Below are 24,208 nucleotides of genomic sequence, written 5' to 3'. Positions count from 1 at the left end.
ACAATGAAATACTACTTGGCAATGAGAAACAATGAAATCTTGCCATTTGCAACAACGTGGATGGACTGGAGGGTATTATGCTAAGTAAAATAAGTCAGTCAGAGAAAGACAGATATCATATGTTTTCACTCACATGGAATTTGAGAAACTTGACAGAAGACCATGGGGGAAGGAAAGGGGAAAAGTTGTTTCAAACAGAGAGGGAGGCAAACCATAAGAGACTCTTAAATACAGAGAACTGAGGGTTGATGGAGGGGCGGGGGAGAGGGGAAAATGGGTGATGGGCATTGAGAAGGGCACTTGTTGGGATGAACACTGGGTGTTATAGGTAAGCAATGAATCATGGGAATTTACTCCCGAAGCCAAGAGCACAGTGTATACACTGTATGTTAGCTAATTTGACAATAAATTATATTAAAAATAATAATAAAGTTGAAACTTTCACTGAGACAGTTTTTTACAGTGTAAGAAACTGACTGGTCTCCCTTAATGCAAGACCTTGACTTCCTAGTTCTTAGCTACCTCCTCTTTCCTCCTATCTCTCCCATATCAGTCATTTCATAATGGTCAACTCTGCTGCTTGTTAGCAGAGGTGGGAAAAGATTTTAAGGAGAGTAGATTCTGAAACTGCATATCCTCATAATAAAAGTTTCAAGAATATCTGTTGAACAAATCAAAACTACATTTATCAAAACAAGACTATATGTCTGTCTTCCATCACAGTGAGCAACTCAGCTAACTTGAATCTGCAGCAATGGGTTGTAAGTGGGAAAGTATGAAATTAGCAAATAGCACATTTTCACTTTATTAATTTAAAGGCATAGTACATAGTTATAAATAACAGCATCAATTATGGGTGGGTTTTTTTTCTGGTTGTGTTTTTTTTAATTTTCTTATTCACTAATATCCTCAAACACATAAGCTGAGCTAAAAAAACACATTTTAGTTTTACTCAATAATTGTTTGTTTTTATTAACTAAAGTCCGTATTCAGGTTTCCTTAGATTTTACCTAATATCATTATGTGTCCTTAGACGACTCCTGTCTGTGATAGTCTCTCAGACTTTACAACCTTGGCAGAGGACTGGTCATCTATTTTGCAGGATATTTCTCAATGTTTGTGAGATGTTTTTGTTATGGTGAGACTGGGGTTGTAGGTTTTTGGAAGGACACTATAGAGGAGGAGTGCCCTTCTCACATATCTTATCAATGGGCACATGTGTTATGTTTAAGTTACAGTAAACACTTCACACACCCCTGAAACCTGTCAAATTGATAGGTGCTTCCAGAAAAATAGGCCAATGCCAGATGTGTCTTAGAGACATGTCTGCATCCCAAGGAAAGCATACTTGGTTTTATTTGGATTTTATGTAAAGTTCAGTGTTTTCACTTCTAAGTTGAATTCTTTAAACAAATATCCATGATTTTATATTTTCATTTGAGATTGCAGTCTTTCTGAAGGGATTTTTGGCTCTCCATCCAGGAAACTCTGAGAAAGTTTCACCTGTGTTCTGGAATCAGCACTATTAAATAAGTTTACTTATTCTCAAACCCTTGACCTGGTGGTCTCATTTTCCTGAGAACTCTTAATACTATTCTTGTGAAAAGAACAGCTAACAACCCACAAGATTCTCTGTCCTCCTGAGAGCAGCATTTGTGTCTCACAGCATGCTACATCTTGCATTCAGTAAATCGTCCCAGGGTTCTCTTAACACAGACGCTGTCAACGAACTGTGCTACATCTCTCACTTTCTACATTACTAAGGAGTGGGGTCTGGTGGCTTATCCACCAGGGGAATACTCAGTTGACCCATTTTTTGCTTTTTCAGAAAAATCTGCCTTCAGCTTTCTCCACACTGAAGATCACTTGTAGCCAGATGGCTCAAGTCTAAACCAGAGTATCTCAATCAAGGACCCCAGGAACAGAAGCTACAAAGAAGCACAGACCTCTTGCTTGACCCTGCGAGTGAGAGCCTTCTTGGCCCACCTGTTCCCCGCTCCAACCCCCGCGGCCCTGCCTCGTGCACAGTTCTTTCTTCTGCACTAGCGTGGTCACTGCAGGGGGTTAGGGGAGGCAAATTAGCGGGTCTTGCTCTCCCCTAGGCCGAGGCCACAGCCTAGGCGAGAGGTTGCTCCTTCTGGGCAAGCACTGCACTCCGACCATTTTGGGATACTATAAACCGGAAGGTTTCCCTAGCAGCGAATGGGTGCGGGTGACAGGGTCGCCTAGGCTCCAACCGAAGGGCAGGTTGGTAGGCTGCGCGGCTGCAGAGGGAGTGGGAGGGTCTGGGAAGAAAGAAGTCAGCTGGTGAAACCCTGTAAAATTGAACAAAGCCTCTCTAGACGCTAGGAAAAGAGAAAAAGGGTGGGGGAGACACAACTACCACGGCTCAGGGTGCATCGGTTGATTCTCGGACAGCTTCTGGAACTGCGAGAGGACAAGACGCGGCAGCGGCTGTTACGCTTCTAGGGCGCAGGGCCGCGGCAGTGCCTGCGCTTCAGGTGGGCGAGGAGACTCCCGCCCTAGCAGCTTTGCCCTCCGAGGTGCTCCGCCTTGGCCCTAGGCCGGGTCTAAGCAGCGACCCAAACACCCCCAACTTGCGGCCGCTCCCCTGCTCATCTCCCGGCGGCTGCTCCCTCCATCCTCACCCCCTTAACCCAAAGCGCAGCCCCTGCGGCCCGCCCTACCTCGTCGCTTGGCGCGCACGATGCCCTTTTTTTGCAGCACGAACGTGGACCCATTCACCAGGCTCGACACGACGGCCACGCCCAGGCCAAGCGACACCGCGGCGGGGCTCGGGCTGCGCGCCCCCTCCCCGGCCGCCGCCGCTGCCGCCGCTGCAGTCCCCATTCCGCCCGCGCCCGCCCTCCGCGCCTGCGCCTGCGCGCCGCGCGCGCTGGGGCTGGAGGGGGTGGACCCGGGGATCTGCTGGGCCTGGACAGAGTGGAGGGTTGGGTTCGGACCGGGTGTGGGTGTGGGGAGAATTCCGAGTTCCGCGGAGGCGGGAAAGGGGAGGAGTAGAACTTGGTCTCCGTGAAGAGGTTGCAGTGGGGGAGCCTGGGGCTCGTCCAGTGGGGGTGGAGCCCTGGTTCCGCGGAGCCAGGTGATGGAGTAGAGAGGAGGGGAGTGACAATGAGGAAGGAGAGTGAGGAGAGGTAAGAGGGGGCGGTGTGAAAGGGATACAGTGGTAGATGGGTGGGTGGAGGTAGGGTTCCCAGATTTGGTAAATGAAAATACCGGAAGTCCACTTAAGTTTTTATCCGAGATAAATAATTTTTTAGTGTCCCATGCATTATTTGGAACCAGAAGGAGGTCGGCACGACACCGCCTTTGCTGGGATCACGATCCCAAAGCTTCTAGTCGGAGGCCGTCAGGGAATCTAAAGTGGGTCCTAAAACCTGGACGACTCAGCTGTAGACACTCAAATGGGACTGCTGAATCGGGTGAAGTCAAGCTGCCTCCACAGTGGAGCAGGGAGCCTGTAACCATACCGTCTAATTTCCTAATTTATTTTCAATAAAATATATCAAAATTATGGAAAGCATGGAAAACAGGAAATAGTTATTTTGAAATTCCACAATCCCAAAACACTATAGCCTAATTATTATTTATTTTCCCTTAGTATACATTCTTTTACGTATTTCCAGTTACAATATACAAAATATCCTTTTTATTTAAAGTTATAATCAGTTTCTTTGTTGCTACATAATTATGATTATTTTAATGACAGTATAATTTCCCATAAAGTTAATTACCATAGTTTGTCCAACCATTTAGCAGTTGTTGGTTGTATGGTAGTTTTGACTACCAGTTTTTTTCTATTATAAATGATGCTATAATAAACATCTTCATAAATTTTGAAAATACTAGGTTAGAGTATAAAACCTATGCCGACAACATTATTAGTTTGTGGAGCAGTATGAAATAATATACTATTCTGCACGAAAACTAATAATGAATCTAGCCCATTGTTTATTCTTTTGTATTGTGGTAACATACAGTTGACCCTTGAACAACAGGGACTTGAACTGCTTGGGTCCACTCACACTTGGATTTTTTTTACAATATAGTACTGTGAATGTGTTTTTTCTTCTTTATGATTTTCTTGATGTTCTCTTTTCTGTAGCTTACTTTATTGTAAGACTACAGTATATAATACATATGTAAAACGTGTTTTAATCTACTCTTTATGTTATTGGTAAGGCTTAGGTCAACAGTAGGTTAGTAGTAGTAGTAGTTAAGTTTTTGGGGAATCGAAAGTTATTTGTGGATTTTTCTGTGAAGGGGGGGCAATGCCCCGAAACCCCAGATTGTTCAAGGGTCAGTTGTATATAACATAAAACTTGTCATTTTAACCATTTTTAAATGTACTATTGATATTAATTGTGTTGACAATGTTGCAACCCTCTCTATTTCTAAAAATTTTCCATCATCTGAAACAGAAACTCTGTAGCCATTAAGCAGTCATCCCCATTTCTTCTTCCCCCTACTTCCAATCTTCTAATCTACTTGCAGTCTCTATGAATTCACCTATTCTAGATATTTCATGTAAATGGAATTATATAATATCTGTCCTTCTGTGACTGGCTTATTTCACTTAGCTTGGTTTTCATTTGGTTTTAAGGTTCATCCATGTTGTAGCATGTATCAGAACTCGATTCCTTTTTATAGCTGAGTAATATTCCAGTGTGTGTGTGTGTATATATATATATATATATATACACACACACACACACAACATTTTATTTATCTGTTCATCTGTTGATATATATATATATACACACACACACAACATTTTATTTATCTGTTCATCTGTTGATGCACCCTTGGGGTGTTTCTGCCTTTTGGCTTTTGTGAATAATGTTGCAATGATCACCACATGAAAGTATCTGTTTCAGTCCCTGACTTAAAATGTTTTGGATACACTGTACCTAAGAATGGAATTGCTGAGTCATGGTAATTCTATGTTTAGTTTTTTGAAGAACTGCCAAACTTTTCCATAGTCTCTGCACCATTTTACATTCCCACCAGCAATACACAAGGATTCCAATTTCTCTACATTCTCACCAATACTTATAATTTTCCAGTTGTCTTTTCTTTAATAGCCATTGTAGTAAGTGTGAAGTGGTTGCTTATTCTTTTTAAATATACTTGTGAACATCAGTGGTATTTCCTGAAATAAGCAGTAAATCCCATTATAACTCTTAGAGGCAAGTGAAAGCAGCAGCAGCAGCAGCAGCAGCATTGCCAACATAGTCATAATCATTTACTTCTCTAATAATGCCAGTATGTATATGTAAATATATAAATATGTATGTAAACATATACATAAACACACACACACATGCCTTCAGTGCTTTTGGCAAAAAGAGTAATGTTCATTAAAAAAAAAACCTCAGTGAATTCAGTAAATGCCAGAGAATATAAAGCCTCACCCCAAATTCCATCACCCTAAAGTAACTATTATTACCATTAAGAACTCCACTACAAACATTTTTCCAGATGAGTAAATGGGTAAAAGGATAGACATTTATCACATGGGAAGGCACATATGGTATTTTAATTCAAAGCTGAAACTATATTACATGGATTTAACATTTAAAAAGCTGAAATAAAAATGGAGTGACTACTGAAGCTGAGGTAAAATGCTATTCTACCACAAGAGGTATTAGTTCCTAAAAGATGCTTCTAAAATTAAAGTCAGTGAAAAACATTAAGAGGTGGGAGTAACTATGTTTCATTTAACTCTTAACTTTTAGACAGTATAAATTGACTCCTTGCAATAACAAATGAGGAAATCAGCTCACTTTCCAAATCCTTGCAATTTTTTTTGTATTTGCCAAGGCTTATAACATTTAGAGACTACCATGTATTCATAATTCTATACTTGTATAATCTTAAATATATATTTTACTGGGTTCATTATTCACATCACTCTTTTACCAATTTTTTTTTTCTATATTTCAATTCACTAGAAAATTTTCAATGAACAGACACTGAAAATAAAACATAGGTGCTATAATCTTTGAGGCTTTTAAATGTTATGGAATGTTTACGTGAACCACAAAATGGACAGATTTATTTATTTATTTATTTATTTATTAATGTTTATTTATTTTTGAGACAGAGAGAGACAAAGCATGAACAGGGGAGGGGCAGAGAGAGAGCGAGACACAGAATCTGAAACAGGCTCCAGGCTCTGAGCTGTCAGCACAGAGCCTGACGTGGGGCATGAACTCACAGACCGCAAGATCATGACCTGAGCCGAAGTAGGACGCTTAACCGACTGAGCCACCCAGGCGCCCCTAAAATGGACAGATTTAATATTTTCAGACTGTACTTCCTTTCCCTAAAACACTGCAGATGTTATTTCATCTTTTGGCATTAAATGTTATTTTAAAAGTCTGAGGTCACATTGAACACAAACAGGGTCTAAATAATGTTAAAGAGGGTTAATTTTCTTGGGTGTGCTAATAAGATTGTGATTATATTAATATCTTTATTACAGACAATTGGTTAAATATTTACAGCTGAAGTGATTATGTTGGAAATCTGCTTTTTAAAAAAAAAATTTTTAAACGTTTATTTATTTTTGAGAAGAAAGAGACAGACCATGAGCGGGGGAGGAGAAAGAGGGAGACACAGAATCTGAAACAGGCTCCAGGCTGTCAGCACAGAGCTTGACATGGGGCTCGAACTCATGAGCCATGAGATATGACCTGAGCCAAAGTCGGATGCTTAACCGACTGAGCCACCCAGACGCCCCGGAAATTTGCTTTTTATTTATTTATTTGTTTCTTTATTTTATTTAAAAAAAATTTTTAACGTTTATTTATTTTTGAGACAGAGAGAGACAGAGCATGAATGGGGGAGGGTCAGAGAGAGAGTGAGACTCAGAATCCGAAACAGGCTTCAGGCTCTGAGCTGTCAGCACAGAGCCCGACGTGGGGCTTGAACTCACGGACCGCGAGATCATGACCTGAGCCGAAGTCGGCCGCTTAACCGACTGAGCCACCCAGGCGCCCCCGGAAATTTGCTTTTTAAAATGTTATAAGGTTGGGGTGCCTGGATGGCTCAGTTGGTTAAGCGTCCAACTCTTGATTTCAGCTCAGGTCATGATCTCATGGGTCATGAGGTTGACCCTTGTGTTGGGCTTTGCAGTGACACTGCGGAGCCTGCTTGGGATTCTTTCTCTCCCTCTATCTCTGCCCCTCCCTGGCTCAGGAGCACATGCTTTCTCTTTCTTGCTCTTTCAAAATAAATAAATAAGTAAACTTTAAAAAAAATTAAAATAAAATTTCATAAGTAAATAAGATGAGTGTGTAAGCATATGTGTAAATGGATTTATCAAGCGACACCTGTTACCGTCTCCAGGCAAGGAAAAGTCATACTGCATGGAAGATAGCAGAGTAGGGAATGGATACCTGCCACCAAGAGCAGCAGTCACAGGATTTCCACTCATTCCATGGTATATAAATGTCAGGGTCACCAAGAGAGACAAGACTCACATAGGCACTGGATAGCACAAACCTTTACTCTCACACAGAAGAGACAGAATAAGATCAGCTTCAACAGTAGGTTTCAGTCTCTCGTGGTCAACAGGTCGCAGCCTGCAGCCAATGTGGGCAATGGCCTGCATGCACCCCTCTTTTGCTGCAAGCAAAGGACCCCATTCCCGCCCCTCTGGGAATGGATATAGTAGTGGGGTTGGCTAAGGGCCATATAATGCGCCTGCTTAAGCAGAACAAAGGAGTACACAGAATCTGAAACAGGGAAAGAGATTGTCACTCAAGGTGATAAACCCAGAACAGGCTGCCAAGGCTCTTTACTTCTTGATAAAGAAGTATTCTGTGCCCTACACACATTCTCATGCAACCAGGTAGGGATCAGAAGACTGCACACAAGTGATTGCCTTTCCCACCAAGTTTAAAAAAGTAAAAACAGGGGCACCTGTGTGACTCAGTCAGTTAAGTGTATGACTCTTGATATCGGCTCAGGTCATGATCTCACGATTTGTGAGTTCAAACCCATGTGGAGCCTGCTTGGGAGTCTCTGTCTCTTTCTCTTTCTTGAAAATAAACAAATAAACATTTTTTTAAAAGTAAAAAGAGCAGAAAGTTGCTAACTGATTAAGTTGGGTAATGTGTATGAGGATTGCATGCTATTCTCTATGTGTTTGAAAACATTATCTTTTTAAAGTTTATTTATTTATTTTAAGAGAGAGAGAGAGAGAGAGAGAGAGAGCAAGCATGCAAGCAAGGGAGGGGCAGTGAGAGAGGGAGAGAGAGAATCCCAAGCAGGCTCCATGCTGTCACTGCACAGCCCAACACAGGGCTTGATCCCACAAACCTGGAGATCATGACCTGAGCTGAAATCAAGAGTCAGATGCTTAACTGACTCAGCCACCCAGGTGCCCTGAAACCATTCTTAATAAAAGTATTTATGGTTTTTTTTTTTTACTCTGAAGACAGCCTGATTTTTAAAAATATATATTTTTATTTCTACACTTGAGAAGAGTTTAAATACAAACAAGTAATCAGGAAAGATTGAAAAATCTTTTTTTTTACTTTATTATAAAATATTTCAAATATATATGGAAGTGCAGAGAACATTTTTAAAAATCCATGTACCCATCCCTCCAAATCTGTCTAATCATAATATTTTTATAGGAAACATATAATAGCAAAGTCCTCTTTTATTCTATCTCTCTTACTTCTGCCCAGAATCTGCAGAATTATTCTCCTTGAAGCTCAATAACTCAATCAGGATATAACAGTACTGATCAATCTATACCATTTCTCCTAGTACATAGCATATTCTTTCTTTTGTAAATTGTTTTTCCTTCTTTCAGCAAATTTCTATCACTGTGTTTTTATTTTGTATCTTTTTTTTAAAGTTTATTTTGAGAGAGAGAAAGAGAGAGAGAGAGTGAACAGGGAAGGGGGAGAGAGAGAGAGAGAGAGAGAGAGAGAGAGAGAGAGAATCCCAAGCAGACTCTGTGCTGTCATCGCAGAGCCCAACATGGGGCTGGATCTCACGAACCAAACCGATCATGACCTGAGCAGAGATCAAGAGTCAGACACTTAACCAACTGAGCTACCCAGGTGCCTGCCACTGTGTTTTTAAACATCCCCAAGCTACCCCTCCCCATCTTACGTTCTATCAGGTGAGTTCTCTATTTTAAGGACACCAATTATTCTTATGTTGGATATTCTTTTATTATGTTATGTTTTTTTTCTTCTGAATTATCTTGGTATTTATCCTCTATGTCTGTAACCACAATAGGATAATGGTGACATTCTATTTACTTCATTAGCTCTGAAATTTTGTTTTCTTCAAATCTGTTGTTTGTTATATAGTCCTTGAGTTCTTCTTTTACTTATTTTATGTTCTTATTAAGTATCTGTGTCAGGACTTCTCAGGACCACCCAGAGGTAGATGATTCACTTAGGTAGACTCACAGGACTTAGCTTATAGTCATATGAATGATTATGATTACAATGAAAGGATGCAAAGAAAAATCAGCAAAGGGAAAAAGTCCATGCAATGAGGTCTGGAAGAAACAAGGAGCTTCCAAGAGTTCTCTTCAAAAGAAGTAACACACATGTGCTTAATTCCCCCAACAGGTTATGATGATATGTCTGAAACACTATCTACCAGGTAAACTTGCCTAGGAGTGCAGGGATTTTATCAATCCAAGAGTCTCTAAAGGAAAGCAGGTGTTCAGCATAAACCATATTGCTTGTACAAACAATGTAGGCACAGTGAGCCACTCTAATCAGTTAGGGAAATGGATAATAATTTAGTGGTAAGAGGACTCTCCAAATTCAGATTCCCAGATACCAGCCCAAGGCAAACTTTGAAAGCAGGCCTAAAGACAGTAGTCTCACATATGCTATGCTCTCTTCAGAACAGCATCCTGGAGTAAAATTCTTATCATGGAGTTTACTCTTATTCCTTGGGTAATGTTGTCTTCCAGACTGTTTTCTTCATCTATTTATGCATATCTATGTATCTATCTGCATGTCTTTCTTTTTCTTTTCTTGTCTGTCTTTTTTTTCTTTTTTTTTTCATTTTTTATTTTTTTCCATATATGAAATTTATTGTCAAATTGGGTTCCATACAACACCCAGTGCTCATCCCAAAAGGTGCCCTCCTCAATACCCATCACCCACCCTCCCCTCCCTCCCACCCCCCATCAACCCTCAGTTTGTTCTCAGTTTTTAACAGTCTCTTATGCTTTGGCTCTCTCCCACTCTAACCTCTTTTTTTTTTTCCTTCCCCTCCCCCATGGGTTTCTGTTAAGTTTTTCAGGATCCACATAAGAGTGAACATATGGTATCTGTCTTTCTCTGTATGGCTTATTTCACTTAGCATCACACTCTCCAGTTCCATCCATGTTGCTACAAAGGGCCATATTTCATTCTTTCTCATTGCCACGTAGTACTCCATTGTGTATATAAACCACAATTTCTTTATCCATTCATCAGTTGATGGACATTTAGGCTCTTTCCATAATTTGGCTATTGTTGAGAGTGCTGCTATAAACATTGTGGTACAAGTGCCCCGAGGCATCAGTACTCCTGTATGCCTTGGGTAAATTCCTAGCAGTTCTATTGCTGGGTCATAGGGTAGGTCTATTTTTAATTTTCTGAGGAACCTCCACACTGTTTTCCAGAGTGGCTGCACCAATTTGCATTCCCACCAACAGTGCAAGAGGGTTCCCGTTTCTCCACATCCTCTCCAGCATCTATAGTCTCCTGATTTGTTCATTTTGGCCACTCTGTCTTGTCTTTCTTTCTTCTTTTCTATCTTTCTGTATTTCTTTCTTTCTTTTTGCTATTTTATGTTTGCATTAATAGCCTCTCCAATACAGAAGTCAATTAAAGCCAAGAAAGTATGCCTGAAAAAGTTATTTGAGTAGATAAACTAAATACCATAAAGCCAACAGATTGATTCTATTAATTTTAAAAGCAGGTGAAACTCTGAAGTCTCACTCAGAAAAGCTATCTACTCTTATGTTACACACAAAACTAGTAAGATTTAAATTTTATTAGGACTCCCTAAACTATTATCTGGTGAAAAAATGTTGATAGGCTGTGGACAACTGGGTAACCATATAAAAAAATTAAATTGGATCTATTCATTATAACTTAAAGAAAGATAAATTCCAAGTAGGTGACTTTTTTCAGTGTTAAGAAGAGCCTCATTTGTTTTCTTTTGTTTTTTTAGATTCTGCACATAAGCAAAATCATGTTGTATTTGTCTTTCTCTGCCTTATTTCACTGAGCATAATACTCTCTAGGTCCATAGGTCCATTCATGTTGTCACAAATGTCAAGATCTCATCCCTTTTTATAGCTGAGTAATATTCCATTATATGTATATGTATATGTATATGTATATGTATATGTATGTGTGTGTGTGTGTGTGTGTGTATTCTTTATTCACTTATCTATTGATGGACACTTGGATTGCTTCCATATGTTGGCTGTTGTAAATAATGTTACAATGAACATAGAGGTGCATATATCCTGTCGAATTAGTGTTTTTGTTTCCTTAAGGTAAATACCCAGTAGTGAAATTATTGGATCATATGGTATGTATGTATGAATGTATGTATGTATGTATGTATTTTGGTATTTCTTTTTTTAGGTTTTTGAGGAACCTCCATACTGTTTTACACAGTAGCTGCACCAACTTACATTCTTACCAAAATGGATGAGGATGTAGACACATCAACACTTGTTATTTCTTATCTTTTTTTCTAGCCATTCTGACAGGTGTTAGGTGATATCTCATTATGGTTTTAATTTGCCTTTCTCTGATGATTAGTGATGTTGAGCAACTTTTCATCTATTCTATTGACCAAAACAAAGAAAAATCAGGGGCACCTGGGTGGCTCAGTGGGTTAAGTAATTTACTCTTGATTTTGGCTAGGGTCTTGATCTCATTGTTCATGGGTTTGAGCCCCACACTGGGCTCCTGCTGCCAGTGCAGAGCCTGCTTGGGATTCTCTCTCTCTCTCTCTCTCTCTCTCTCTCTCTCTGCTCCTCCTCACCTCTCTCTCTCAAAAAATAAACTTTAAAAATTTAAAAAAAACACAAAGAAAAAGCAGAAACAGACCCATAAATACAGAGAACAAACTGATTGCCAGACGGGAGGCAATGGGGAATAGGGCAAAATAGGCAAAGGGGAGTGAGAGATACAGGCTTTCATTTATGGAATGAAATAAGTCATGGAGATAAAAGGTACAACATAGGGAAGATAGTCAATGGCTTGTAATAGCATTATATGGTTGGTGGATGGTAGCTACACTTGTGAGCATAACTACATATAAACTTGTCAAATCACTATGTTGTACACCTGAAACTAATGTAACATTGTGTGTCAATTATAATAAAAGTAAAAAAAAAGTATACTTAAATTTAAGTATAATTTAAATTTAAATATACTTAAATTAAAAAAAAAATTAAAAGAGTGCCAGTCAACATCATGATTGCAGCCTTTTAAGACTCCAAGCGAAGGATCGAGCTAAGCCTTACTCTCTACCCCCAGAAACTGTGAGAAAACAAATATTCTTTGAAACTTAAAGTTTGTGGTAATTTGCTATGTAGCCATAGATAACTAATGCAGTTGCTAGTTTTTTTGTAGCATAATTTAATGGGTACCTCTATCATCCGTATTTTCTATAAACTAGATGTCACTTCTAGATGTTTGATTAGATTACAGTTGTACCTTTTAATATTAAAAATATGACATAGATGGTGCTAGTGATTTCTATTGCATCAAATCTGGAGGCACCCAATGCCTGATAAGGTCAGTGGGTTCAGGTAGTGAGAACCTGTTCTTTCTTCTGTAAACTTCCCTATCATCCTTCCAGCTAAAAGTTTCATCCATGAAACTTTGCCTGATGATCTTTGCCTGATTAAATAAATTAGATTAAATGCCAAAATAATGATGTTTAAAATTCAATCATTTTTTTTTACTTACTAACTGGAATCTTTCTTAAGTGTGCAGCTTGGTCTATCTATATCTATCTATATATCTGTATCTATATCTATATCTATACCTATCATCCCCCCTACCCAGATCAAAATATAGAGGATTTCTAGGACTCTAGAGGTTCCTTCTGGATCTATACCTTCCCTCAAGAAAATCACTATTCTGACTTCAATCATTATCATTTTGTTTTGTCTTCTTGAAGTTCATATAAATGAAATACAGCACATTCTCTCTTGTAGCTGGTTTCTTTCTTTCTTTCTTTTTTTTTTAATGTCCCTTCCCAAAGTTTCCAGTGTTATTTTCCATTGATTCTAGCCATGGCTCTCTTGCTGTTCCTCATGTATACTCATGATTTCTCATGTTGGTCTCATTATCTACAAGTTCCTTGCCTAGCTCTTATTCCACCATGCAATCAATGTATAATAATTTGAGGAACCTGGGTGTCTCAGTCTGTTAAGTGGCTGACTTCGGCTCAGGTCATGAACTCATGGCTCATGGGTTTCAGCCCCACATCTGTCTCTGTGCTGACAGCTCAGAGCCTGGAGCCTGCTTCAGATTCTGTGTCTCCCTCTGTCTCTCTGCCCCTCCCCTGCTCACACTCTGTCTCTCTCAAAAATAAGTAAACATTAAAAATTATAATAATTTATTTTGTTACCTGTGTATTATCTTGGAAGAGACAAGAAAGCATCATTAATTTTTTTTACCTATTCTTCTCTCTCTCTCTCTTTTCTTTTACTCTTTAAAGGAACTAGTCTGAGGCCAACTCCATAATCAGATAATCGTTTCTCTAAATTTGTTTTTTTTCAATATATGAAGTTCATTGTCAAATTGGTTTCCATACAACACCCAGTGCTCATCCCAAAAGGTGCCCTCCTCAATACCCATCACCCACCCTCCCCTCCCTCTCACCCCCCATCAACCCTCAGTTTGTTCTCAGTTTTTTTTTTCTTTTTTTACGTAAGGCCACGCAATTTATTTTTTTTTTTTCACGTTTATTTATTTTTGAGACAGAGAGAGACAGAGCATGACGGGGGAGAGTCAGAGAGAGAGGGAGACACAGAATCTGAAACAGGCTCCAGGCTCTGAGCTGTCAGCACAGAGCCCGATGCAGGGCTTGAACTCACGGACCGCGAGATCATGACCTGAGCTGAAGTCGGACGCTTAACCGACTGAGCCACCCAGGCGCCCCTGTTCTCAGTTTTTAAGAGTCTCTTATGCTTTGGCTCTCTTCCACTCTAACCTCTTTTTTTTTTTTTTCCTTCCCCTCCCCCATGGGTTTCTGTTAAGTTTCTCAGGATCCACATAAGAGTGAAAACATATGGTATCTGTCTTTCTCTGTATGGCTTATTTCACTTAGCATCACACTCTCCAGTTCCACCCATGTTACTACAAAGGGCCATATTTCATTCTTTCTCATTGCCACGTAGTACTCCATTGTGTATATAAACCACAATTTCTTTATCCATTCATCAGTTGATGGACATTTAGGCTCTTTCCATAATTTGGCTATTGTTGAGAGTGCTGCTATAAACATTGTGGTACAAGTGCCCCGAGGCATCAGTACTCCTGTATGCCTTGGGTAAATTCCTAGCAGTTCTATTGCTGGGTCATAGGGTAGGTCTATTTTTAATTTTCTGAGGAACCTCCACACTGTTTTCCAGAGTGGCTGCACCAATTTGCATTCCCACCAACAGTGCAAGAGGGTTCCCGTTTCTCCACATCCTCTCCAGCATCTATAGTCTCCTGATTTGTTCATTTTGGCCACTCTGACTGGCGTGAGGTGATATCTGAGTGTGGTTTTGATTTGTATTTCCCTGATGAGGAGCGACGTTGAGCATCTTTTCATGTGCCTGTTGGCCATCCGGATGTCTTCTTTAGAGAAGTGTCTATTCATGTTTTCTGCCCATTTCTTCACTGGGTTATTTGTTTTTCAGGTGTGGAGTTTGGTGAGCTCTTTATAGATTTTGGATACTAGCCCTTTGTCCGATATGTCATTTGCAAATATCTTTTCCCATTCCGTTGGATGCCTTTTAGTTTTGTTGGTTGTTTCCTTTGCTGTGCAGAAGCTTTTTATCTTCATAAGGTCCCAGTAGTTCATTTTTGTTTTAATTCCCTTGCCTTAGGGGATGTGTCAAGTAAGAAATTGCTGTGGCTGAGGTCAGAGAGGTCTTTTCCTGTTTTCTCCTCTAGGGTTTTGATCGTTTCCTGTCTCACATTCAGGTCCTTTATCCATTTTGAGTTTATTTTTGTGAATGGTGTGAGAAAGTGGTCTAGTTTCAACTTTCTGCATGTTGCTGTCCAGTTCTCCCAGCACCGTTTGTTAAAGAGACTGTCTTTTTTCCATTGGATATTCTTTCCTGCTTTGTCAAAGATTAGTTGGCCATACGTTTGTGGGTCTAGTTCTGGGGTTTCTATTCTATTCCATTGGTCTATGTGTCTGTTTTTGTTTGTAGCTGGTTTCTTTCACTCAACAATATGTGAGATTCACCCATGTTGTTGAATGTTCCAGTACTTAATTCTTTGTGTGTGTGGGGGGGGGGGGGGGCGGCGTGGTTAGTAGTATTCCATTAGGTAAATATAACACAATTTATCCTTTCTCTTTTTGATAGACATTTAGGTTGTATCCAGTTGGAGACTATCATGAATAAAAATGGCTCTGAACATTCTTATACAAGTCTCTCTGTGGACATATGCACTCATTTCTTTTGTGTACATACCTAGGAGTGGAATTTCAGAAGGTAGGCATAAGTTAAGCCTTAACAGAAAACACCAAACAGTTTTCCAATGTGATTATACCATTCTATACTCCCATCAGAATTGTTTGACAGTTCAGGTACCACCACACCTTTCTGATACTCCCATTTAATCTGTTAACTTTTAGCAGAGATAAAATAATGGAAAGACCCAAAGTATATAGGCATGTTCCTAAGAACACTCAGTAAAGCATTGTTCACCCAATTCTGGTACTTAAAACTATGATGTGGCCAGACTGCAGAAAGAAGCCTGGCAGAACCCTCTGGGTGAAGTGCATGTCCCTTCGGTGAGCTATGTATCCCATACACTCAAGTCCCAGGAGGAAGAGAAGAGATAAAGAAGGTTCCTTCTGGGCATGCTAATCTCTTCTGGACTTTTTCACCCTTGGGTCTCTACAACAGAATGAGACAGAGAGAGAGAGCACAAGTGAGAGAGAGAGAGACAGAGAGAGAGCTCTGACAGTGTCAGAGAGTAGTGTCTCCTGCCTCACTCTCCATGAGAGGCCAGCCTCTTGGCTTCTCTTTCAGGAATTCTGAAATCCATAGTTCCTTGGTATGCTCATTTATTAAACATGGTTTATTGTTTTTCATTATGAAAAATTTAAATCCAAGTTAGTTAACATATAGTGTAATAATGATTTCAGGATTAGAATCTAGTGATTCATCACTTCCATGTAACACCCAGTGCTCATCCCAACAAGGACCCTCCTTAATTCCCATCACCCATTTAGCCCATTCTCCTACCCAACACCCCACCAGCAACCCTCAGTTTGTTCTCTGTATTTAAGAGTCTCTTATGGGTTGTCTTCCTCTCTGTTTTTATCTTATTTTTGCTTCCCTTCCCCTATGTTCATCTGTTTTTTTCTTAAATTCCGCAAATGGCTGAAATTATATATTTGTCTTTCCCTGACTGACTTATTTCACTTAGCATAATACCCTCTAGTTCCATCCATGTTGTTGCAAATGGTAATATTTCATTCTTTTTGATTGCCAGGTAATCCATTGTATATATATGGATGCCAAGTCCATTGTATATATATACCACCTCTTCTTTATCCATTCATCAGTTGATGAACATTTGGGCTCTTTCCATACTTTGGCTATTGTTGATAGTGCTGCTCTAAACAGTGGGGTGCATGTATCCCTTAGAATCAGCATTTTTTAATCTTTTGGATAAATACCTAGTAGTGCAATTGCTGGGTCGTAGGGTAGTTCTATCCTTAATTTTTAAAAGCTTATTTATTTATTTATTTATTTATTTATTTATTTAGAGAACCAGTGGGGGAGACCAGTGGGGGAGAGAGGAGCCGGAGTAGGCTCTGTGCTTACAGCAGAGAGCCCAATGTGGGGCTTGAACCCATGAACCACAAGATCACAACCTGAACTGAAGCTGGATGCTTAACTGACTGAGGTGCCCCTATTTTTAACTTTTCAAGGAACTATTAAACATTGTTTTTAAAAAAAATTTTTAATGTCTATTTATTTTTGAGAGAGAGAGAGAGAGAGAGAGCCAGCCAGGGAGGGGCAGAGAGAGAGGGAGACACAGAATCTGAAGCAGGCTCCAGGCTCTGAGCTGTCAGCGCAGAGACTGATATGGGACTTGAACCCACGGATGTGAGATCATGACCTGACCAGAAGTCGGACACTTAACCGACTGAGCCACCCAGGTGCCCCTATTAAACATGTTTTAAAGCAAAGTCTCCCAGCTCTGTTGGATGGGTCCCCATGAGGGGAGCGAGGGCCAACGAGGGGTCCTTTCCTAAAGGGCTTTTCTTTTTTTTTTTTAATTTTAAATGTTTATTTATTTTTGAGAGACAGAGAAAGAGAGAGAAAGAGTGGGGGGAGGGGCAAAGAGAGATGGAGACACAGGATCTGAAGCAGGCTCCAGGCTGTCAGCACAAAGCCTGATGCGGGGCTTGAACTCAGGAACTGTAAGATCATGACCCGAGCCGAAGTCAGACATTCAAACAACTGAGCCACCCAAGCACCCTGAAGGTCCTTTTTTGAAGGCAGCACTCTGGTTAGAGTCTTCGGACCTCCAGGTCTTGTAATTACGGTGAGACTCCCTAGAAAAAGCCTTCCAGGCACGTGGTAGAGCCAAATGGCTTTGAGAAGGCAGTATTTGTCCCCACCCTAAAGAACACTCATGCCCGTTTGATAGGAGGGCTTGGGGGTGTGCAACTCTGGGCTGAGTCAACTATCTACGAGCAGGACTCAATGGAGCAGAGGGAGACCCAGCAGGTCTGACCTTGAAAGAAATAAAGCCTTTCTAGGTGCAGGTCTAGTCAGTCTTGGGCACCTACTCTATAATTTCCAACCACACTCAGAAATACTGGCACACAAACCAACTAGTGAATAATAGATTTCTAGATCTAAAAAGGGCCTTAGGAATATCTATTCTAAATCAACACATGCATTATGCATTTTATACGAACTGGAGGCTCCATAAATGCTAACAACTGCCTGTTTGGAGGTCACGGCAAGCAGACTAGATTTTTAAGTGCAATGTGAGTGATGGGGGATGGGCTTTAAGATTTTAGGAACAGAAAGAAATGTATTTTGAGTGAAATGGGTAAATTGAAAATGAGGTTTTAAGTTAGAACCATTAAAAAATTTTTTTAGAAAAATCTCTCACCTCCAAAATTATCAGCATTTCTACAGAGGTAACTAAGTGAGAAGAAGAAAGAATTCTTTGTGGGGAATGAAATTTAAATGTCTTTGTGCATAGCTATCAGGGTTTTTTGTTTTGTTTTTATATTTTGTTTATTGTGAAATACAACACATTTGGAAAAGTACATAAAACAAATGCATAGTGGAACAACATGTTATAAAGTCAATTCCCAGGTAAACACAAACCAGTTCAAGACCTACCTCCATGGTTGGCAAAAGCCCACAAGAACCTGCCTGCTCCTGTCTCACAGCCACCTCCTCCCACACTAGTGGAACTACTCTTTTGCTTTCTTGCTTTTCTTTAGAGTTTTATATCCCAGGGGTAATGAAAGCATTGGAAAACTACAGCCTACAAGCCAAATCTGGCACCCACTCTGTTTTCAAATAAAGTTTTGATGGAATATAATCACATCCATTACTTTATGTACTATACTGTTTACACCTACTTTCAGGCTACAAGAGCAGAGTTGAGTAGTTGTTGTAGAGACCCAGATGGCCAGCTAAGTCTAAAATATTTCTTGACTCTTCAGAAAAAATTTGGTGCTTCCAGGTGTATTGTATGATTTACCAAACTTGTAGTTTGCTGCCCCCTGGTGTAGTGAAGGCGCTACCAATTTCCCACAGCTGTTGGGAGGATTGGCTGCACAACTGCCTACTTCTGGCAGTTCTGGGGGGGAAACCAGGCCAGAGTGTGTCTTGGTGCAACCCTCAGTCAACTGATGATATTATAAATGTAATTGTCTTTTAATTTCACTTTTGAATTCTTTATAACTAATTTATAGAAATACAAATGGTTACCAATATTGGTCTTGTGTCCTGCAACCTCAGTGAACTTGTTTCTTACCTCTAATAAATTTTTAGTAGACTCCTTAAGGTTTTCTACATAAAGCTCATGTCATCTACAAAAAAGTTTCACTTCTTCCTTTTTCATCAAGTTGCCTTTCATTCCTTTTTCATGCCTAATTGCCCTACCTAGAACCTCATGTTGAATTTGTTGAACAGTTATAGCAAGAGCAGACATTCTTATCTTATTCTTGATCCTAGGTGGAAAGCTTTCAGTCTTCCAATTAACTATGTGGTGAATTTTTTTGTGGATGCCATACGTCAGATTGAGGAAGTTCCCTTATATTTCTAACTTGTTGGGAGATTTAAAAAAATCATGAATGGGTGTTAGGTTTTATCAAATTCTTTTTCTGACTACTGAGATGATATGCATTTCCTTCTTTTCCTATTAATATGATTTTTACGTGGATTGAATATCATATGTTGAAACAACCTTGAATAGCTGGGATAAATCCCACTTGGTCACAATGTATAGTCCTTTTTGTATAGCTGCATTTGGTTTGCTGGTATTTTGCTGAGAATTTTTGCGTCTATATTGATAACAGATACTGGTTTATAGTTTTCTTATGAGGTCTTTGTCTGGTTTTGGTATTCGAGTAATACTGAACTCATAGAATGAATTTGGAAATGTTCTCTTCTATTTTGTGAAAGAATTTGTGAAGAGTTGGTGTTAATTTTTCAAATATTTGGTAGCATTCACCAATGAAGCCATCTGGTTTGGATCTTATCTCTGTGGGAAGGTTTTTGAATATTGATCAATCTTCCTTACTTTTTATAGACTTATTAAGATTTTCTTTTTCCTCTTGAGTCAGTTTTGATATTTTTGTCTTTCTAGGAATTTCTCCATTCCATCTAGTTTATCTAATTTGTTGATAAGTAATTATTCATAGTATTCCCATATAATCCCTTTTATTTCTGTAAGGTTGGCAAATTAACATCTCCAGATATATTCCTGATTTTAGTAGGTTGAGTCCTATCTCTTCTTTTGTTGGTCTAACAAAAGGCTTGCCAATTTTGTTAATCCTTTCAAAGACCAAACTTTTAGTTTTGTGATTTTTTCTATTGATTTTTTATTCTCTATTTAACTTATTTCCACACTAATCTTTATTATTCATTCCTTCTGCTTGCTTTGGGTTTAGTTTAGTCTCCTTTAGTTTGTTCTTTTTCTAGTTTTTAAGTTGGAAGTTTACATTTTTTGAGGTCTTTTTTCTTTTTTATTTATTTATTTTTTAATGTTTATTTTTGAGAGAGAGACAAAATTCAAGTGGGGAGGGGCAGAGAAAGAGGGAGAGACACAGAATTTGAAGCAGGCTCCAGGCTCTGAGCTGTCAGCACAGAGCCCAATACGTGGCTCGAACTCACGAACAGTGAGATCACGACCTAAGCCAAAGTCAGGCGCTTAACTGACTGAGCCACCCAGGTGTCCCTCTTCTTTTTTAAATGTAGGCATTCACAGCAGTAAATTTCCCTATAATCATTGCCTTTCTGAGTGCCATAAATTTTGGTATTTTGTGTTTTCATTTTCATCTAAAATATTTTATAATTTTCCTTCTAATTTCTTCTTTGACTCGTTTATTTAAAGTGTGTTTTTAAATTTCCACCTATTTTTGACTTACCAAATTTCCTTCTATTATTTTATAATTTCATTAGAATTGAAATTACTTTGTTTAATTTCAATCCTTCTCACTTTATTGGTGCTTGTTTAATGACCTAACATATGGTGTATCCAGAGGAATGTGTCATGTACACCAAGGAAGAATATTTGTGTTGCTGTTGTTGTTGCCTGGAATGTTCAATAGATGACTGTTAAGTCTATTTGTTTTTTTTAAGTCTATTTGTTTATAGTGCTGTCAAGTCTCCTATTTCCTTGTTGATCTTCTGCCTAGTTGTTCTAACCATTATTGAAAGGGTGTATTGAAGTCTCCAACAATTATTTTGAATTGTCTATTTTTCCCTTCAATTCTGTTCATTTTTGCTTCATATATTTTGATGATCTGTTATTAGGTACATAATGTTTATAACTATGTTATATCTTTTTACCATATTGAACATTTTATTAGTATGTAAGGTTCTTTATCTCTTAGAAACTTTTTTAAAAAATATTTTTAATGTTTATTTATTTTGAGAGAGAGAGGGAGAGCACATGAGCAAAGGGGGGAGGGGCAGAAAGAGGGAGAGAGAATTTCAAGAAGACTCTGTGCTGTTAGCGCAGAGTCCAACGTGGGGCTTGAACCCATGAAACCGCGAGATTGTGACCTGAGCCAAGATGAAGAGTCAGATGCTTAACCAACTGAGCCACCCACATGCCCTGAGAAACTTTTTGATTTAAAGTTTATTTTGTCTGATATTGTACAGTCACTTCAGCTCTTTTTGGTTCCTATTTGCATGGTATATCTTTTTACTTCTTTTTACTTTCAACCTTTTTTTGTTTTTGAATATAAAGTGGGTCTCTTACAGATAGTATATTGCTGGATCATGTGGGCTTTTTTCCCCCTTTTAAATCCATTCAGCCAGTGTTTAACTTTAAATTGAAGAGTTTAATTGGTTTATAGTTAGTGTAATTATTGATAAGGTAGGAGTTATGTCTTTGATTTTGCTATTTTTGATATGTCTTATGTACTTTTTGTTATTATATTCCTCAATTATTGGCATTTTGTGTTAAATAAATATTTTCTAGTGTGTCATTATAATTTCCTTGTCATTTCTTTCACCATATAATTTTCAGTTAATTTTTAGTTGATTCTTGAGGGTCACAGTTAAGCTTGTGCTATTTCAACCCTCTAGATTTCAGTAAGGGCAATTACTCCCATGACATAAAGGCCTTGTTTCCTCTGTTTGTTGAATTTCAAGTTATAGGTTCTGAGTATAAACAAATATTCCTCGGGTACCAAGTGTTGTCTCCTTTGCTTGTTATTTCTCTGGTGTCTGGGATCTGACTATTGGCAACTCTTCACTGGAAAATAAGGCCTTGTCAACTTTTTTGTTAGATTCAATGTTTCTAAGGTTCTAAGGAAAAGCAATTTGTCATAGCAGCATGGCCTTGTTGCCTTTGCTTCTTGGATCAAACATCTGTAGGTTCTGAATATGAGCAACAACAGTGTCTTAGTTTGTTTGGGTTGTTGTAACAAAAATTCTCTGCTTTATAAACTGTATGGCTTATAGACAACGGAAATTTATTTCTCATAGTCTAGGAGCTAGAAGTTGAAGACCAAGGTACTGTCAGATTCAATGTCTGGTGAGGGCCCATTTCCTCATGGTTGGCTGCCTTTTCACTGTGTCCTCACATGGTGGAAGGGGCTAGGGAGCTCTTTGGGGTCTCTTTTATTAGAGTACTAATCCCATTCATGAGGGCTCCAACCTTACAATCTAAGCAACTCCCAAAGGTCCCATGTCCCAATACCATCACATTTGGTAGTGGGAATACTTGGCTCATACTCAGAACCTGTAACTTGACTCAGCACACAGAGAAAACAGGGCCTTTATATTCTGGGAGTAATTGCTCTTACCAAAAACCTAGAGATTGAATTAATTTCAACATATGGATTTTGAGGGGACATCAACATTTAGTCTATACTTAACATGGATGGCTTCTTTTACTCTTTCACTCTTCTTGCAAATCTCTGCATCTAGGATCTAATTCTGGACATGTATTCTTTAGGCAAGAAAGCCTTATCTCCTCTTTGTGTTAGATTCAGAATTTCTAGGTTCTGAGGTTGGGCAACTATACCCAGGACATCCAGACATTAAATCCTCTGTTTGGTAGAAAACAAATACAGTATTTATATTGTGATAATGGACAACTACTTCTTCTGGCCTTTTCCTCACTGCTTCCTCACTCAAAGATCCCCAGAACACGAATAAGTGGAACTACTCTTGGGGGCAATAGGCCTTACCCTCTTTACTTTTTATATCTCAGATCCCTAGGTTCCAAGCATGAGCAACAACTCCCACTACAATTAGGCGTTGTTCTCCCTTTGTTGGCTTATACATCTCTAGGTTCTGAATACGTGCACCTGGGGGCACCTGGGTGGCTCAGTCAGTTGAGCATCTGACTTTGGCTCAGGTCATGATCTCATGGTTCTTGGTTTGAGCCCTGCATCAGGCTCTGTGCTGACAGCTCAGAGCCTGGAGCCTGCTTCGGATTCTGTGTCTCCCTCTCTCTCTGCCCCTCCCCTGTTCACACTCTGTCTCTCTCTCAAAAATAAATAAACATTAAACAAAATTTTAAAAAATGAATATGTGCACCTGTTTCAAGAGTTCCAAAGCCATGTCTTCAGTTTGTTAGATCCCAAATTGGTAGGATTTGATTTATGGGTACTAATACTTCAGGGCACTAAGACCTCATTTCCTATAACTGTTAGATACAAGGGAGGCTAACTACTTTCAGGGCAACAAGGCTTTGTCCCTTCTGCTTGTTATACAACATTCTTTGTATTACAAGTATGTCCAACTTCTTGTCTCCTCTGCTTGTTGGATCCCAGGTCTTGGTTCCAAATATGGGAAATGACTTCCAGGTCAGCAAGGCCACTGCTTGTTGGATCAAACACCTCTAGGTTTCCAAGCCTCTATTTCCTGGGCTTTAAAACTTGTTCCCACTGCTTGTTAGGTCCAAGATGTGTAGTGTAAGTGCCTGACAATTAACTTTCTTTTTTTAACTGTAAGTGCCTGACATTAAGATTTTGACTGCTGAGGCATCCATTTCAAAACATATTGCTAGCTGTGTGATATAGTATGAGCTACACAACTAGATCAAGAGCTAGGCTGCTCTATTCATGAAGTTCCCCCTTTTAAAAAGCTCATGGTGGGGCGCCTGGGTGTCTCAGTCGGTTAAGCGTCCGACTTCAGCTCAGGTCACGATCTCGCGGTCCGTGAGTTTGAGCCCTGCATTGGGCTCTGGGCTGACGGCTCAGAGCCTGGAGCCTGCTTCCGATTCTGTGT

At 39.4% G+C, this 24,208-nt stretch overlaps 1 protein-coding gene across 1 annotated transcript in view; it reads right to left on the bottom strand.

Moving 5' to 3' along the window:
* Positions 1-2,935, bottom strand: part of NIPA1 (NIPA magnesium transporter 1) — an 84,683-nt gene extending 81,748 nt beyond the window's left edge. The window contains exon 1 of the mRNA XM_060617921.3: positions 2,688-2,935. Coding sequence (XP_060473904.1) covers positions 2,688-2,850 — 163 coding nt within the window. The 5' untranslated portion in view covers positions 2,851-2,935. The remainder of the gene's footprint in view (positions 1-2,687) is intronic.
* Positions 2,936-24,208: the final 21,273 nt, after the last annotated feature.

The sequence above is a fragment of the Panthera onca genome, chromosome B3 (assembly GCF_046562875.1).
Source record: "Panthera onca isolate mPanOnc1 chromosome B3, mPanOnc1 haplotype 2, whole genome shotgun sequence".
NCBI classification, from domain to species: domain Eukaryota; kingdom Metazoa; phylum Chordata; class Mammalia; order Carnivora; family Felidae; genus Panthera; species Panthera onca.
Note: the sequence above shows the minus strand (reverse complement) of the source record. Positions and strands in the feature narration are given on the sequence as shown.